This window comes from Nerophis lumbriciformis, linkage group LG27 (genome assembly GCF_033978685.3).
Source record: "Nerophis lumbriciformis linkage group LG27, RoL_Nlum_v2.1, whole genome shotgun sequence".
In the NCBI taxonomy this organism is placed as follows: domain Eukaryota; kingdom Metazoa; phylum Chordata; class Actinopteri; order Syngnathiformes; family Syngnathidae; genus Nerophis; species Nerophis lumbriciformis.
In genome coordinates, this window is record NC_084574.2 from 13,888,180 (window position 1) to 13,906,199 (window position 18,020).

The 18,020-nt window shown below is 38.5% G+C and overlaps 1 protein-coding gene across 1 annotated transcript; it reads left to right on the forward strand.

Moving 5' to 3' along the window:
* Nucleotides 1-436: 436 nt before the first annotated feature.
* Nucleotides 437-17,567, forward strand: ears2 (glutamyl-tRNA synthetase 2, mitochondrial). The gene is made up of 10 exons (XM_061987858.2): nucleotides 437-792; nucleotides 5,624-5,779; nucleotides 5,852-6,041; nucleotides 8,526-8,676; nucleotides 9,292-9,613; nucleotides 9,703-9,811; nucleotides 12,052-12,208; nucleotides 15,738-15,868; nucleotides 15,945-16,080; nucleotides 16,282-17,567. The coding sequence occupies exons 1-10, from the start codon at nucleotides 603-605 to the stop codon at nucleotides 16,453-16,455; spliced, it is 1,716 nt and encodes a 571-aa protein (XP_061843842.2). The 5' UTR covers nucleotides 437-602; the 3' UTR covers nucleotides 16,456-17,567.
* Nucleotides 17,568-18,020: the final 453 nt, after the last annotated feature.

Below are 18,020 nucleotides of genomic sequence, written 5' to 3' on the forward strand. Positions count from 1 at the left end.
TATATTGGTTTTATATGTATTTATTTTTTGTTTTTATTCAGTCATTGGTGGAGCTAAGGATAATATTTAAATATTGTTTTTAATATTGTTGTGCAGCATTTTGGAAGCATTTTGTTGTTTAAATGTGCTATAGTGGATTGGATTGGATTAACATACATGTTTATCTTATTTTCGACTGGCCGCTAAACAAAGCTACATTGAACAACATCATGATCACACTTACACTACACAAACACAAATCAACATGTTTAAAAATGAGTAGGAGGAAGAACGTCATACTCCAGTTTTTGTCCAAACTAGTCTTTCTATTCAGAGTCGTGGGGTGACATTGTTTGTTTAACCGCTAGATGGCAGTGTCTAAACAAAAGGTATTGTATTGTCGTCGAATAAGAACGTTATCCAATCGCATGCTAATATTTCCTCTGTGTATCCGGTATCAAATAGTTTGACATGACAATAAAGAAATGTTATGTTTATAGTCGATGCAATGTTTTATTTGAATATTTTAAAAGAAAATGACGCGTAATATAACCACATTAGTTAGGTAGCTGTTCGTCAAACTAGGTTAAAAAACACAAATCCAGCGTTCTTGGTGGTTAATCATGTCAGGGTCGTGGCTCAGAAGCTGTCGGTGTTACTTTAACTACAATGTGGCCAACCTGCGGGGTTATGTTCGTGCTGCTGCCGCCAGAAGAGTACGGATTACACGCCACCTGGACTCGGACTTCGCCAGACGCTGCTCCACCATGACTGTGGGTGAGGTGCGGGTCAGGTTTGCCCCAAGTCCGACGGGTGAGGACGCTTATGTTCTTTTTAACTGAGGTGCACACAACAACAACATATGTAAGCTCCCCTTGAATAGTGCTGCTGCTCCATACTGTCACTTCCTGAAAAAGCAATTGGCTAGGGATGTCCGATAATATCGGCCGATAAATGCGTTAAAATGTAATAGCGGAAATTATCGGTATCAGTTTTTATTATTATCGGTATCGTTTTTTTGGGGGGGGGGGGGGGGGGGGGGTTATTAAATCAACATAAAAACACAAGATACACTTACAATTAGTGCACCAACCCAAAAAACCTCCCTCCCCCATTTACATTCATTCACACAAAAGGGTTGTTTCTTTCTGTTATTAATATTCTGGTTCCTACATTATATATCAATATATATCAATACAGTCTGCAAGGGATACAGTCCGTAAGCACACATGATTGTGCGTCCATTAATAGTACTAACCTTTAACAGTTAATTTTACCAATTTTCATGAATTACTAGTTTCTATGTAACTGTTTTTATATTGTTTTACTTTCTTTTTTTATTCAAGAAAATGTTTTTAATTTCCATCCATCCATCCATCCATTTTCTACCGCTTATTCCCTTTGGGGTCGCGGGGGGGGGGGCGCTGGAGCCTATCTCAGCTACAATCGGGCGGAAGGCGGTGTACACCCTGGACAAGTCGCCACCTCATTGCAGGGCCAACACAGATAGACAGACAACATTCACACTCACATCCACACACTAGGGCCAATTTAGTATTGCCAATCAACGTATCCCCAGGTGCATGTCTTTGGAGGTGGGAGGAAGCCGGAGTACCGGGAGGGAACCCACGCAGTCACGGGGAGAACATGCAAACTCCACACAGAAAGATCCCGTGCCCGGGATTGAACCCAAGACTACTTAGGACCTTTGTATTGTGAGGCAGATGCACTAAGCCCTCTGCCACCTAAATTTGAAATGTAACCTGTAAATAAAATACATTATATGACATTGAATATTTATTAAAACTTTAATTAAATATTGTAAATAAAATTACATTATATGACATGTTTATGTAATTATTGATTTATGTTTTTTCATAGATCATACTTACCTTAGATTTATCAAAATATTTATTTCAATTCAAATTAAATGTTGAAAATAAAAATATATAATAAAATAAATGATAAATGGGTTATACTTGTATAGCGCTTTTCTACCTTCAAGGTACTCAAAGCGCTTTGACAGTACCACATTCACCCATTCACACACACATTCACACACTGATGGCGGGAGCTGCCATGCAGGAGCAAGGGTGAAGTGTCTTGCCCAAGGACACAACGGACGTGACTAGGATGGTAGAAGGTGGGGATTGAACCCCAGTAACCAGCAACACTCCGATTGCTGGCACGGCCATTCTACCAACTTCAACACGCCGTTCATTAAATATTTATAATTTTTTTTTAAAAGTACCTTATCTTCACCATACCTGGTTGTCCAAATTAGGCATAATAATGTGTTAATTCCACGACTGCATATATCTGTTGATATCGGTATCGGTTGATATCGGTATCGGTAATTAAAGAGTTGGACAATATCGGAATATCGGCAAAAAGCCATTATCGGACATCCCTAATTGATACCGTTGCAAAGACATTGGAAAACACTGTCCAATTGTACTCAAACCATTGTGATAGGTCAAATATTAAGGGAACCGCCATTTTTTGAAGTTTGATGTCTTGGATTATCCATTAAAACAGACTTGGGCAAATTAAGGCCCGGGAACCACATACGGCCCCTTAAGATTTTCAATCTGGCCCGCCGGACATTCCCAAATATTTTTTTTAGATCTTTTAGACAGAAACTGTACGGATCCCTGCACATTATGGTGTGCAGGGATGTTTTTAAATGACCGTAAGTCTTGAACTATACAAAGTAGGGGTGTGGGAAAAAATCGATTCAAAATCGAATCGCGATTCTCACGTTGTGCGATTCAGAATCGATTCTCATTTGTAAAAAATATTATTTTTTTTGTGGATTTTTTTAAAATGATTTTTATTTTTTATTTTTTATTAAACAATCCAACAAAACAATACACAGCAATACCATAACAATGCAATCCAATTCCAAAACCAAACCCGACCCAGCAACACTCAGAACTGCAATAAACAGAGCAATTGAGAGGAGACACAAACACGACACAGAACAAACCAAAAGTAGTGAAACAAAAATGAATATTATCAACAACAGTATCAATATTAGTTACAATTTCAAAATAGCAGTGATTAAAAATCCCTCATTGACATTATCATTAGACATTTATAAAAAAAAAAAAAAAAAAGAACAATAGTGTCACAGTGGCTTACACTTGCATCGCATCTCATAAGCTTGACAACACACTGTGTCCAATATTTTCACAAAGATAAAATAAGTCATATTTTTGGTTCATTTAATAGTTTATACACATCTACATTATTGCAATCAGTTGATAAAACATTGTCCTTTACAATTATAAAAGCTTTTTACAAAAATCTACTACTCTGCTTGCATGTCAGCAGACTGGGGTAGATCCTGCTAAAATCCTATGTATTGAATGAATAGAGAATCCTTTTGAATCGGAAAAAAAATCCTTTTTGAATGGAGAATCGTGTTGAATTGAAAAAAAAAGAAAAGATTTTGAATCGAATCGTGACCCCAAGAATCGATATTGAATCGAATCGTGGGACACCCAAAGATTCACAGCCCTAATACAAAGTATTTCAATGGTTGGAATCTGCGCTTTTGCATGATATACTAAGTTACTATGGTCATCTAATTAGTTACTATGGTAATATCATTAGTTACTATGGTAATGTAAGTGACAGCAGCTCAGACGAGGCACCAAGCAGTGTGGGTGGGGACCGTTTCCACAGAGTGTTTCCAGAGTGGCCAGCCTGAAATGCGGGTGTCAGGGACAGACGTGGAAGGATATTTTTACAACAAAGTTCTAAAGCTTAGTGATATATCAGATGTATCAGATTGTAGTTTTTTTTTTTTTTTTTACCCTTCGCATTCATATTTCGCTGTGTTTGTTGCATTTTTGTTGCGTTTCACTTGATTGTATAATATGTCGCTTGTGACGTTCATATGTTGTCAATATTCAGTGTTTCATCGTTCATAGTTAATATTGTAAATCCCACAGTCTTTATTTTCATGTACAGTCTGGGTGACTCATTCAGTAAAAAAATGAAAAAATTCCATTCCGTTTTTTTAAGGCGGTCTGTCATAACGTTTTTAGCATTCAATCAGACATTATTGTGAGGTTTTGTATTAGTGTTCCTAAAAATAGATATACAGGCCCCCAGACACATTTTTTTCATCTAAATCAGCCCCCCCGAGGCAAAATATTTGCCCAGTCCTGTATTAAGACATTAGAGCAGGGGTGTCAAACTCATTTTAGCTCAGGGGCCGCATGGGGGAAAATCTATTCCTAAAGTGGGCCGGAATGGTAAAATCATGGCACGATAACTTAAAAATAAAGACAACTCCAGGTTGTTTACTTTGTTTTACTGTGGCCAAAAATAGAACAAGCACATTATGAAAACGTACGAATCACAAATAATCCTCTGGACATAACACTTCAAGGTTGTTGAAATTTCTGAGGAAATCGGTGCAGTTTGAAAAACACAATGAAGAACACAATGAGTTTAGACTATCTACAAAACCAGGATTAAACATTAAATCCCAGTCTTTATGGGATCGAACAAAAAACACGACATGTAAACTCTTCGAGGTATCAAATATCTCCTTTGTCATGTCCAGGTATCATTCCAGTGCTATCTCAACAAACTGTACAAAACGGAGGTAAAAACTATAATCGAAAGGGTTAAGTTTTCTCGTTTTTGACAGAGACATTATGGGGGAGTAAGGGTGCCAAATAACGATGCGTTCGAAGCAGAAGACATAAAACGGCAGGTTTTAAGATTCATTTGGGCCGAGGGCTTTACGTTGTACCTCTTGCTAGTCCTAACAGAATTGCTATTGTGACATCCAGTGGACACATTTACAACAGCAGTTTCTTTCATTCCAAAAAAAATGCAGCTCATTTTAGATACGTTTGACACCCCTGCATTAGCGAAATGTGTGACCTATATTTGGGAAAATGAATGGATGGGTGGATGGAACGTCAAAACATCAAAGCTCCCTTATTTGTCATAAATGCATGAATAAAAAAACAAAACAGATGGTTAAGTTCAGCAACCCAAAGAAAATCACCCATCCATCCATCCATCCATTTTCTACCTCTTGTCCCTTTTGGGGTCGCGGGGGGTGCTGGAGCCTTCCTCAGCTGTATTCGGGCGGAAGGCGGGGTACACCCTGGACAAGTCGCCACCTCATCGCAATGAAATTTTTTTTAAAATCTTGATTAATTAATTCATTTATTTATTCAGTTAAGTTATTTAGTGACCTTAAAATTAACAGAAACATTTCTCTAGCTTCCATATTTTCCTGGAATTTTCGACAGATGATAAAAACAGATAATAAAAAATAAATTAATCTAAAAACAAACTATTGGGGGGGTGGGGGGGGGGGGGGGGTGCTGGAGCCTATCTCAGCTGCATTCGGGCGGAAGGCGGGGTACACCCTGGACAGATCGGGAAATTTCAAAGTCAAGACACTTCTGGGAAATTTGAACTACGTCCTAAACTTCTGTGCTCTTCAATTAGTCCCAAAATAACCCCTCCAAGCAGAACGTAATGACGCACATCGCAAGCAATGTGCAATAGGTCAGCGGCCCATTGTCATGTACCTACTTCATGTAGGTGTCTCAGTGCCTTTGGGCATACAGTGTCTTGTTTAAAGTACTTTAATCTCACGCTGCTGCAGGTTTCTTGCACCTGGGTGGTCTCCGAACTGCACTCTACAATTACATCTTTGCCAAGAAGTACAGGGGCTCCTTCATCCTGCGCTTGGAGGACACTGATCAAAGCAGGTTGGTGCCAGGAGCTGCAGAGGCCATTGAGGAGATGCTAGAGTGGGCAGGTAGGACACACGTGGTCCACACTCATCAAACTATGATATGAATATGAAATAATATGAAATCTGCCTCCACAGGTATACCTCCAGATGAGAGTCCAGGCCAAAGCGGGCCAGTGGGTCCTTATTTCCAGTCGAAGAGACTGGACCTTTACAAACAGACTGCTTCTCGGCTTGTTGAAGGTGGCCATGCCTACTACTGTTTCTGCAGCTCCCAGAGACTGGAGCTGCTCAAAAAGGAATTTTTGAGGACGGGACAGACTCCAAGGTAACAGTTTTTTAATTTAGTTTTAGTCACAGTCTTTTGACGAAAATGTTTTTTAGTTGTAGTCATACTTTTCGTCATCTAAATTGATTTGGTTTTAGTCAATTTTTAGTCGACTAAATTATTCAACATTTTAGTGGACTAAAATTACAGTAAATTTCTATCCATCCATTTTTCTACCGCTTGTCCCTTTGGGGTCACAAGCAACGTTCCCTCTAAGGTGCGCGCCTGCGCAATTGTGCACTGCTCAAGCGTCCTCTGCGCACAGCAAATATATGCCGCGCACCAAATCAAATCCCATCTGAATTATAAACAAAATAAACACATTTATTCTGTATAATTTTGCAATGCAACTCTGAGTGACAGTGACAACAAGCGGCCCTAACAGTGTTCGTCAACACCGTTCAATTGAACACCGTTCAATTATTGTAACGTCTATCGAGATGCTTCGAGGACAGGAATTATATTGATCACTTTATTGAGCAAAACTGTTTATATTCGGCCATAACCACACCAAAAACATGAGTAAAAAACTTCTATCTCGAAAAACTATTCATTTTCTGCCGTACAAACCAGGCCAAAACCAACTTGTCATTTGTCACAACACGCATACCACTAAGCTACTGGTGCGTTTATGGCCACACAAAAAGTCGGACAACTCAAACACCACACAAAGTTACACTATGACTCCTCAGTCATACGTGTGCTTATTCTACTGTCATTTATTATTAATGTTAATTTATTTATATTAATCTTGGAATGCTGTTACTAGAGAAAGTTATAGGAATGCACACTTCATCCTATGCTTACATTTCATTGTGCAACATGAGGATGTTTAAGGGGAACTAAATGTGATCTCTGAAAGGGGTAGAAATGATTTCCAAAGCAGGACCCCCACCCAGACATACCGGGTATAGTATAATACTAATCCATAGCTTATGAAAAACAAGATTTCTTTTATTTTCATTACAAGTGGGCCAAATCACTAATATTACAAAATAATCTCATGAAAATGACTCCTCTCATTTGAGTGTTACTATAAAAGATTGGTTTGAGACAGGTGTGCTGCTGGTATTGCCACGCGTGATGTTGCTCACATGTGCTCCACTGAATGCTCAGGGAGTTTTTGTGTTTGCTCAGACACATGAACAATTAGAGGGAACATTGGTCACAAGTGTGGCTGGAGCCTATATTTTGTCGACTAAAATATAAATACGAAGTTGGCCTGACACCACTTTTTTAGGGTTATTGCAGAGCATCTCAAAAACTAAATCAACAACGAGACCTGCACTCCATGAATATATCAATAAGTACATTTCACACTAACCTTACTTTGTTTTATTTTAGCTGAAATTAAGCATTAATACTTTTTTTTTTGAATAACATGACTACAATGGTCATATGAAGAAACACACGTATTCAATATTGTGTATAACTACACCGAGTATGTTTGTATGTCTGCCATTATTAGCTGAACAGTGTGCTGAGAATATCCAATAGAATTTACTGTACGTGTATTTTGCTTATTAAATTGGCGGGCAAGCTGGCCCATGGTGTACTACAAAAGTAGTAATAGAGTGAGCGGTTTTGCTCCTGCTCTACCATCTTAAATAGTATTGTATTCTGGACAATAAAGCGCACAGGTATATTAGCCGCACCTACAAACTTTTAGGGGGAAAAATATTGTTCATTATATTGGTCTGGAACAACATGGCACACAAACAACTATCAGAAATGTAGCCAATATTACGTACAGATAATGTGTCATGAAACATGGAAAAATAAACTAAATACACAAAGAACATAATTAAAGGAAATTAAATGAGCTCAAATATACCGTGCCTACAAACAAGGCATAATGATGCAATATGTACATACAGCTAGCCTAAATAGCATTTTGGCATCGATTAGCTTGCAGTCATGCACTGACCAAATATTCCTGATTAGCAATCCAACAAGTCAATAACATCAACAAAGCTCACCTTTGTGCATACACGCAAAGCATAAAACGTTTGGTGGACAAAGTGAGACAAAGACGGATTGTCATAAAACACGTCTTTCTGTGGCAGCGTCGGAGAAAGTTATACATGTAAACAAACTGTTGAGTCACAGTCCACACAACGGTGAGTTCAAGGGCCGCTGAAATTAGTAGGACAAAACGTAGCTCGCCAAATACTCTCATCAGTGAAGCATAAACACAAACATATTAAACAGTGGGCTTTCTACCAATTAGGAAGGTTTGTGTCGTGTTTGTCCTCCTACAGAAACTATCACAACAAAAAACATATTTTTCACCCCATTTTTTTTCCATTTCCATACATTTTTGAAAAAGCTACATGGAACCACCAGGGCGGTGCCAAAGAGCCGCATGTGGCTCTAGAGCCGCGGGTTGCTGACTTAGACAAAAAAATGTTGTCAACAAAATTAACACTGTTCCTTCCACAAACTCTAATTAAAACCTTCAACTCGTCTTCCTTTTTGTTTCAGGTATGACAACCGGTGTCGACACCTTCGGCCTGAGCAGGTACAGGAGAAGCTGGTGCAGGGTGCGCCTCACGTGATCAGGTTTCGACTCGAGGAGGGAGTGGAGGCCTTTCAGGATCTCATCTTTGGATGGTATCGTCACGAGGTGGCCCAGGTAGCGCTAAGAGAGATTTAAATGCCTTCGGTTTGTTTTATTTTGTGTGTAAATCATTGACTACACATTTCAATCTGGATTATAATTAATTTTAGACTTTTAGAAAGGTCAGAAATTCCTATCCATGTCAAATCCAGGTAAAATAATCCCGTTGAATTTATTGCATAATATAACAAAACAATGGAAAAACAAGTAGTCAATATCAATATCATAAAGCATTAATTAACTGTACAGGTAATGATATAAGTACACATCTAACAGTTATATTAGTGTAAAAATAAGTTCATCTTTGTATAAACAAATACATTTAAGCTACCAACGGGAGGCGATTCTCTAACAGTTATCACTAAACAGAGCTGCCAGTGTTGTGTACGTTCTATTCGTGCTGAGCAGCTGTGACAGAAACCGCTTTCCTGCGTCAGAATAACTCCATCGTTGGTTCTGTGGCTGTCATTATCACACGTTTCCTCTCTGCCATCACCTGAACTAAAATGCAAAAAGCAAAACACAAAACAAAACATAATGTCTTCTGAGGCATGCGACTTGATTTTACCAGAGCTTGCTCTCTTTGGTGCCCATATTTTTTACCATCATTCCTTCTGTTCTCCCCTATAGGTGGAGGGCGACCCTGTGATGATGAAAGCCGACGGTTTTCCTACCTATCACCTTGCCAACATAGTGGACGACCACTACATGAGGGTCAGTCACGTCCTGCGGGGCTCCGAATGGCTCATCTCCACCTCTAAGCACATCCTCATGTACCGCGCTCTCGGATGGCAACCGCCCGTTTTTGGACACCTGCCGCTCTTGACCAACAAGGACGGCAGCAAACTGTCCAAAAGACAGGGGGACATATTCATCCAGAAATTCCAGAGAGACGGTGTGCTGCCAGAGGCTCTGCTGGATATAACCACCAACTGCGGCTCGGGATTCAGCAGTGAGTGATCAGTGCGTACAGTGAGTAACGTGTATGCTTGTAATTCACTAAAAGCAGCGTCTGGTAACACTTTCCTGTCCTCCTGGTAGCCAATCGGATGGGACGGAAAATAGACGAGCTTATTTCAGAGTTTAACCCCTCAAAGATCACAACGCACTCTGCTCTTCTTGACCTGGACAAACTTCCTGAGTTCAACAAGTGAGTCCCTTTTTATTTGGTATTGTTATTGTTGCTTTTATCACTATTAATATTGTTTTTGACTTTATTAACTGTAAACCGTGTTACTTCAAGGGCCGCCAAAAATGTTTCTCCACTGTGGTCCGTATGGGCTGAAGCAGTACTCAGTTGCAATACACTTTCCCACCACTAGTGGCAGTAATGACAATATCAAACAAACAGAAGAAGTCATAGAGAAGTTTCTTAAGCGCAAAAATTATGATTAAAGTGTTGAAGCTGTATTTTCATTTGCACTTTAATTTTATTAACAGTTTATTTAAGAAACATATATATCATTATTATGTATTAATTTAGTGACAATCTATTTATTTTAGCACTATGTAATTGTATATACATTTATTTTTCATCAGTTTTATTTTGCAGTGTAGTTGATTTGTATTTATTTTTGTAAACAGCTTGACCTATAACTTGAGAATAATCTTTGTGAGTAACACATGCTTTCATATCATTTGACAAGGTTGTAAACTGTCTGTAGGTTAGATATAGTTATTGAATATGATTAAAACACTCAGTATTAATATTTGAGTGGGTCCCATGCCCCTCTGTAGTGGAAAAGTTGGGCCCCGAGGTAAAAAAGGTTAAGAACTCCTGACTTAAGCCACCAGAAAGACCTTTATTTGCTTGTATAATTTAGTATTTTGTATTGTTTGTACAATACAATACAATACAATACAATAGAATGGAGTACATTTCAGCAAACATTTAATTACAGTATATCTTCTCAAGGGACTATACTACAGAAATTAGCTTTGGGTATACCTTAGAGCAGGGGTAGGGAACCTATTGCTCTCGAGCCAGATGTGGCTCTTTTGATGACTGCATCTGGCTCTCAGATAAATCTTAGCTAACATTGCTTAACACAATAAGTAATGAATAATTTCGCTGGTAATCACAGTGTTAAAAATAACGTTCAAAATATAAAACATTCTCATGCATTTTAATCCATCCATCCGTTTTCTACCGCGCCTGTTCAAAAAGTTGCATTAATGGTAAGAAGTATTTTATTTACTATTGATTAGCTTCATAATAGCAATGTTATTAAAAAGAATAAGAGACTTATTGTACTGTAAAAATGTTGGTCTTACTTAAAAATGCACACATTTAGTTGTATTCGGTGTTAAAAAATATTATATGGCTCTCACGGAAATACATTTAAAAATATTTGGCTTTCATGGCTCTCTCAGCCAAAAAGGTTCCCGACCCCTGCCTTAGAGTAAATGTCGTTAACAGGGGGTCCGCACAGATACTGTAGGGGGTGGTTACATTTTTGGTTGATTAGACTCAATTTTAATGTATTTTTTTATATCTCCTTGCAATTTTTCCACACATTTAAATGTATTTAAATACACATTAAAATGTATCCAACACATTCTAGTGTAGTTTAGAAATGGCAGTGGCGTGGTCACCCTACTCACTGTACCTGGGTTTAAAATAAAAATTGTTATATTTCTATACTCATGTGAGTATTTAAGTTTAGCACTCTAATTGCCAGCTAGCAGAGTAAGCTGCCAGCTAGCGATTAGCAGCATTATACTGTATTATTTGGTCATCATAGTATTGCACAATAACAAGGTACAATTAGCAGCAGTTCAATTGAAAACCCATCTCAATTATTTACAGCTATATAAAGTAAGTAGGGGGTCTCCGCTATATCTTTCCCTCAGTTTGGGGGTCCTTGGCATGGAAAATGTTGAAGACCCCTGCTTTAAAGTAGTCGGTGTAGAGTTTGTATAGAAATACAGTGTTACGCCCCTTCAGACTGGCAGTCTGACATCAATGTTGTCAACATAACATGACATTATATACTCTTATCAAACAGAGTTGCTGCGGTAGTTGTATGTCTTGACAACAATGAAGCTTACGTTGGAGGTGTGTTTGGGTTAGTTGGAAAACTGCCATGAGTACCAATTTCCCAGGAATGGGATAAAGTACGCACTCATGCAGACACAGGACACAATTATCCTGCTACTCACATGTGTTGACTCATTTTCAGTGCATAGAAAATCCATACTGGTGTACACAGACTACTCCTAAAGTATATCCAAGGTTTATTTCTATTTGTGCCCTGAGAAGAAGATATTTTGTGGGACAATGGTTGCTGAAATGTGAGGGTTGTCATTTATGTATACACCTTTAAGGCTTGAGTTCTCTGCCATGATTGAGCAAACTGCACGTAATATCTCAAATTGTCTCCCCCGCAGAATCCACCTGCAGCACCGTATTGAAAGTGAGCAGCAGTGCAATTTTCTGATAAAGGAACTGCAGGGACAAATCCAGGAGGCCTATGCGGGCGAGGTGCAGCAGGATGGAGACGTCCTGCGTGAGGATTATATTAGGAGGGTTCTGCACTTACGTAAGGTAGATAGTGAAATGTAATTCAATTCAATGTATTTATTTATACAGGACTTTTAAAAACAACCCCAGGTGACCAAAGTGCTGTACAGACTATGGATGTAACGATAAGAAAGTTTCATATCTCACTTATTGTGAGCAAAATTATTACAGGTATAATTACTTTCACGGTATTGTTGAATGTGCTCAAAAAGTAGTTTTTAACCAAGTTTTATTAAAAAAAAAAAAAAAAATACACACAATATACTTTTTTTAACTATTAAATATTGTTCTTCTTAAGGGGAACAGGACTTTAAAAAAAATGTTGCTTATTTTTTACAATTGTTATGAGAGACAAGCACACATATTTTTCTTTTTATATGCATTGATTGCATTCCAACTCGTAAATAAGCGCTGGCAAGAGTCCGCTAACAATGGAGGTAATTCCATCTATTCTGCCTCTAAAGCCCTTTTAAAAACATCCAAATATCTCTATCAATTTTTATATACATCGGGGGTGTCCAAACTTTTGACTTAAGGGTCGCATTGGGCTAAAAAAATTCATGCAAAGTAACCATTTAAATATATATATATATATATATATATATATATATATATATATATATATATATATATATATATACATAGTCAAGGTTTCTGTGATTTATCCGTTATACAGTGCCCGGGTAGAGCGTAATATAAGTTAGGTCAGGAAAAAACACAGAGGCTATATCATACCTACAAGCCTGTTTCGCAGGTTTCCCTGCTCGTCATCATATAGCCTCTGTGCTTTTCCCTGACCTAACTTATATATATATATATATATATGTATGTATGTATGTATGTATGTATGTATGTATGTATGTATGTATGTATGTATGTGTGTGTATATATATATATATATATATATATATATATATATATATATATATATATATATATTTATTTATATATAGTGCTGCGATGAGGTGGCGACTTGTCCAAGGTGTACACCGCCTTCCGCCCGATTGTAGCTGAGATAGGCTCCAGCGCCCCCCCGCGACCCCGAAGGGAATAAGCGGTAGAAAATGGATGGATGGATGGATGTATATAGTGTGTGTTTACAAATTATAATCACATAATAGATATATAATTATTATTATAATTGAATATTAAGAGTTAAGTTACTCCTACTTGGTTTACACCTGTGATGACCTCTTTAAAGTTTTGTAATCAATCAGATTCAAATATGTTTAAGTGTGGAGAGAGTGCTTTTCATTTTCCCATCATGCCTTGCAGTGCATTTAAATGGTTGTAATTTAGATTTTTTTGTTATGATGATGGGACGTTTTTTTTTAAAATTATCCACAAAGTTCAGTGAGCAGGGTGTGAAATGTGTGACCATGTGTGTTGACTTTTTCTGCTGGTCGAATTTTGTTTTCTGCACCATGACTAGGAAAGGTTGTTTGGATTGGGTCAACAAGTAATTGTTGTGCTTGTAATTTAATGAAAGTACACATCGTGGTCACTGACCTGAGTTTCTCACGTTGTTCACAAATTAGTCCCACTTTTCTACCTGTAAGGCCCCTGGTTATTTACATTTAATATAAACTTGTGCCGTCGTCTCGCGGGCCTGTGTTTGGACACCCCTGATGTACATGCTGTACATATGTAATGTAATGTAACAGGCACAATCATAATAACATGTAATATTTACGTATTTTGGTAATTTTAAGCATTACGGCAGCACATTGATTTCACAGGCACATCACAACGTTTGCTATTTCATTTCAACAACAACAACCACCACTAATCACGGCAGACTTCATAAGAGCCAACGACTACTACTTTGGGACGAATGATGATCCAGAACCTTATAATTTTAGCCTAAATATACAGAGAATGAGCTACAAGGTTTAGACGCTGAGTGATAAGCAGATCCAGCTCCAATGAAACTCTAAACTTCATGTAGCAGCTTTGCTAAGTGCTAAAAAGAAATACAAACTACGAACATAAAGAAACAATCACTTACTGTACAATGTCTGCTCTCACTGGGATGCCGACTGATTGGATGTTTATATATTCCCGTTTAGATGAACAATTTATCATAATCCTAATGCAGAAAAAAAAGTTGACTAACTTTTCGGTTTATGACAACAACCTTCTACTAAACAAGTGAGGGACATTATTTATTGTACATAATTTACTTTCACCAACTCAGAGGCGATGCAGTAGTTCAGTCTGTCAATAGCTGCATTAGCTAGTTACCTCTGTGATCATGGCGCCGCTAAAAGTGGTTCCTTTGCATTTGCGCAATAACAATATCGCTAATACTTGGTTAAGATGCGGTTGATGACATTTAAGTGAAGTATTGTTGGTGCTTTTTGGATGTTGTTTTAGAGGGCTTAATGGGCGCAATAGAGTACTCCCATTTGTTGCATTGTTAGCCACCTTGTACTTGCCGCATATTACAAATTAGAATGCATAACAAAAGAAAAATATGTGTATTCTTGTCTTACATAGGGATTGTGGATGATAGGCAGCATTAAAAAAAGTACAGTTCTCCTATAAGAGCTACCGGTATATTTTTTTAGTATTAGAATACGTTTATCTTTTTCCTTTTTAATTTGTAAAGGTTTCACAATGTTTTGTATTTATAAAGAGAAAACTAGAGTTCACTTCCTGTCGTAGACACCTCCGTGTCATATTCATCTGTGTAAAAAAAAAAAAAAAAATCAGTCTGTCTTAAGAGAGAGCACACCTTGTAGGTTCAATGCTCACATCTGAATATCTAAGTTGCTCAGATAGCTATGTGTTTGTGCAAGTGTACATTGGGGTATGTCGTTTAATAGGGAAATACATTGATTTCTCATGCATTCATGTTAGCATGTATGCCATCTAGCCAGCTGAAGACCTCAAGGTTCTGTGCGGGAGAGTAAAAGGCTGCAGCAGCTCAGTTAGATAGGGCTGTTCCACTTGGTGCAAGCACTTAAAATCAGTAATTACAATTTTTAATTGAACTGGGAGCCAGTAAAGGCAGGCCAGTATGGGCATAAAGTGCTCAAGTTGCTTAGTTTTTGTTAAAAATAACATGCTGCAGTTGCCTTAGAGAGCCCTGGTCCAGCCTTACATACACAAAATTAAAGTAATTCAGATGTGACATAGCAAATGGATATATCTTTCAAAATCAGCCTTCAGAAGATACTTTTTAATTTTTGCAAGGTGTCATAGCTGAAAGAAACAAGATTTAACGACAGAAGTAATCTGTGGAGGTAAAGCAAGCCATCAAAAATTACCCCAAGGCTCCTTCCATCAGGGTGGCACTAAGAAGTTGGAGGACCAATAGCACTATAATGTCTGTGCAGAGTTTGTTTGACCCAATACCACAATTTCTGTTTTTTTGTTGCAGATTTTTTAAATCACATGGATTCTTGATGCTGAACTAGCAACAGTCATTACATTTTACAGAAGTGGTTAAATAAGAGAACATGTCTCAAGTGTGTTGTTTTTAAACCACAGGTAGACTCTGTTTGGATGCTTTAATATTGAATCAAAACTATTTTCAACCCCTCCTCAGGGTCACATATCCTCACTGAGGGAGCTTGTGAGTGCCGCCTACTCATACCTGTGGGTGCGCCCTTCCTTCTCCAGCCAACAGGTGGCAGCGCTCTCCACGGAGTCCCAACACATTGCCTCGCTGGCTCTGAGGTATTCCATTTTAATAAATACATTTTGCAAAAACACCTGAAAAGGAACATAGCTGTATTATGTATATGCACTGTAGATTAATAAAAGAACATGGAGAGGCCCCAGCAGTGGATGAGCTCAGCAGAGATTTGAAGACGCTGGCCAAGCAAACCAAATCCACCAAGTACAGAGAAGTGATGAAGCTCATTCGGCTAACTCTCAGCGGATTGCAGGTCAATGACAGCACTTGTTTACATGACAGCTTGGTTTTCTGGCATAACTCAAATAGCATGTTTAATGATGACAATAATATAACTCACATGCTGACTCAGCCACCAAATTGGCAATGTGTAATATAGAAAGAGGAAATGTGCATTTTTTTTATTCTGTACTAACTTCTTCCACTCATCCTTTGCTCTTCTTCTGGCTTTCAGCAAGGGCCCAGTGTTGGAGAAATGATGGTGGCATTGGGGCCCGCAGAAACCAGCCATCGATTCCAGAAGCTTCTGTCGCTCTCTGAGACCAGTTCAGAGATGCCATCTTCCTCGGTGTTCTTGAAAGGCTCCCAAAAAATCAGTACAACTCCTGGAATGACAGACGTCTTATAGATCCTTCCTATGGACACTAACCAATACGAGTAAAACCAACAAATCCATCCATTTTCTACCGCTTGTCCCGTTTGGGGTCGCGGGGGTGCTGGAGCCTATTCCAGCTGCACTCGGGCGGAAGGCGGGTTACACCTTGGACAAGATGCCACCTCATCACAGGGCCAACACAGATAGACCGACAACATCCACACTCATAATCACACACTAGGGCCCATATATTGTTGCCAATCAACCTATCCCCAGGTGCATGTCTATGGAGGTGGGAGGAAGCCGGAGTACCCGGAGGCAACCCACGCAGTCACGGGGAGAACATGCAAACTCCACACAGGATCGAACCCAGGACCTTCGTATTGTAAGGCACACACACTAGCCCCTGTATCACCGTGCTGCCAGTATGTATAAATATAGCACAAAAATGCAATATGCAATTAAAATCGTATATATTGTCTAATTTACCAATCATTAATCGATCAATAATGGTATAAACTTGCTAGCAGATTTTAATATTTCCAGTAAAATGTTGGCTGTCTTAGACTTTAAACAATGGCGTGCATGCAGTGTTTATTGTAAAGCGTCCCAACAGAGACGTTGATGCGCTAATGCTTTCTAAAAGGTTTATTGACAAACCGTAACAAGTCATAATCCAAGGCAGAAACAGCACACAAGCCCTAAGCAATTACGATATAATAAAAATTTTTTGGGGGGTTATTTTTATTCTCTAAAGCAGTTAAATAGAAAACAATTATTTATTGAAAACAAATATAATTTATTGGTGTGTGAAAAAGGATATTTTATATTAAATGTATCAAATATTGTTAGTCACAAAATCATGTGTTATTTAAAAAAGACTCAACTCTAAGAGATACAAATCACATATCAGATCGCCTTTGCAATATTAAGGGGAATAAAAAATTCATTGTTTTAACAAGTTAACAATCATTAACAGTGAGCTTGGAAACACTCATGTGGCAATGACGACATTCTGTGCAATCATCTAGTTGTCCAACTATTTGCAAGAATCAACCCTCTGTGTTTTTGTGTCCACGTGACTAGAGCATTTTGAAAACATGAAAATAAAACCCCTGACTTTGATTGTCAGAAGTTGGCATCTCTGCTTTAGTTGCTGTGATCATTTCACCAAGTACTCTTGCTGAAGTTCTGCTGAAGTTAACAAGCAAAAAGAAACGCTGTCATAAAAACTGTAAATATTAAACTAAAGTGTGTTGTACACTATAGCCAGTGAGTGCCATAATGAGTAGGTTTGTTTATGTCATGAGTGTGACAAGTTGATTAGTGATCTGTGTAAATAGTGTACATTACCTGCTCAGTGGCCTAGTGGTTAGAGTGTCCGCCCCGAGATTGGTAGGCCGAGTCATACCAAAGACTATAAAAATGGGACCTATTACCTCCCTGCTTGGCACTCCGCATTAAGGGTTGGAATTGGGTGTTGAATCACCAAATATGATTCCCGGGCGCAGGCACCGCTGCTGCTCACTGCTCCCCTCACCTCCCAGGGGGTGAGGGTGATGGGTCAAATGCAAAGGATAATCTCACCACACCTAGTG

Coding starts and splice junctions, on each gene's coding strand:
- ears2 (XM_061987858.2), top strand. CDS start 603: ATGTCAGGGTCGTGGCTCAGAAGCTGTCGGTGTTACTTTAACTACAAT. Junction 793..5,623: donor GTTTGCCCCAAGTCCGACGG/GTGAGGACGCTT, acceptor ACGCTGCTGCAG/GTTTCTTGCACCTGGGTGGT. Junction 9,614..9,702: donor CTGCGGCTCGGGATTCAGCA/GTGAGTGATCAG, acceptor TCCTCCTGGTAG/CCAATCGGATGGGACGGAAA.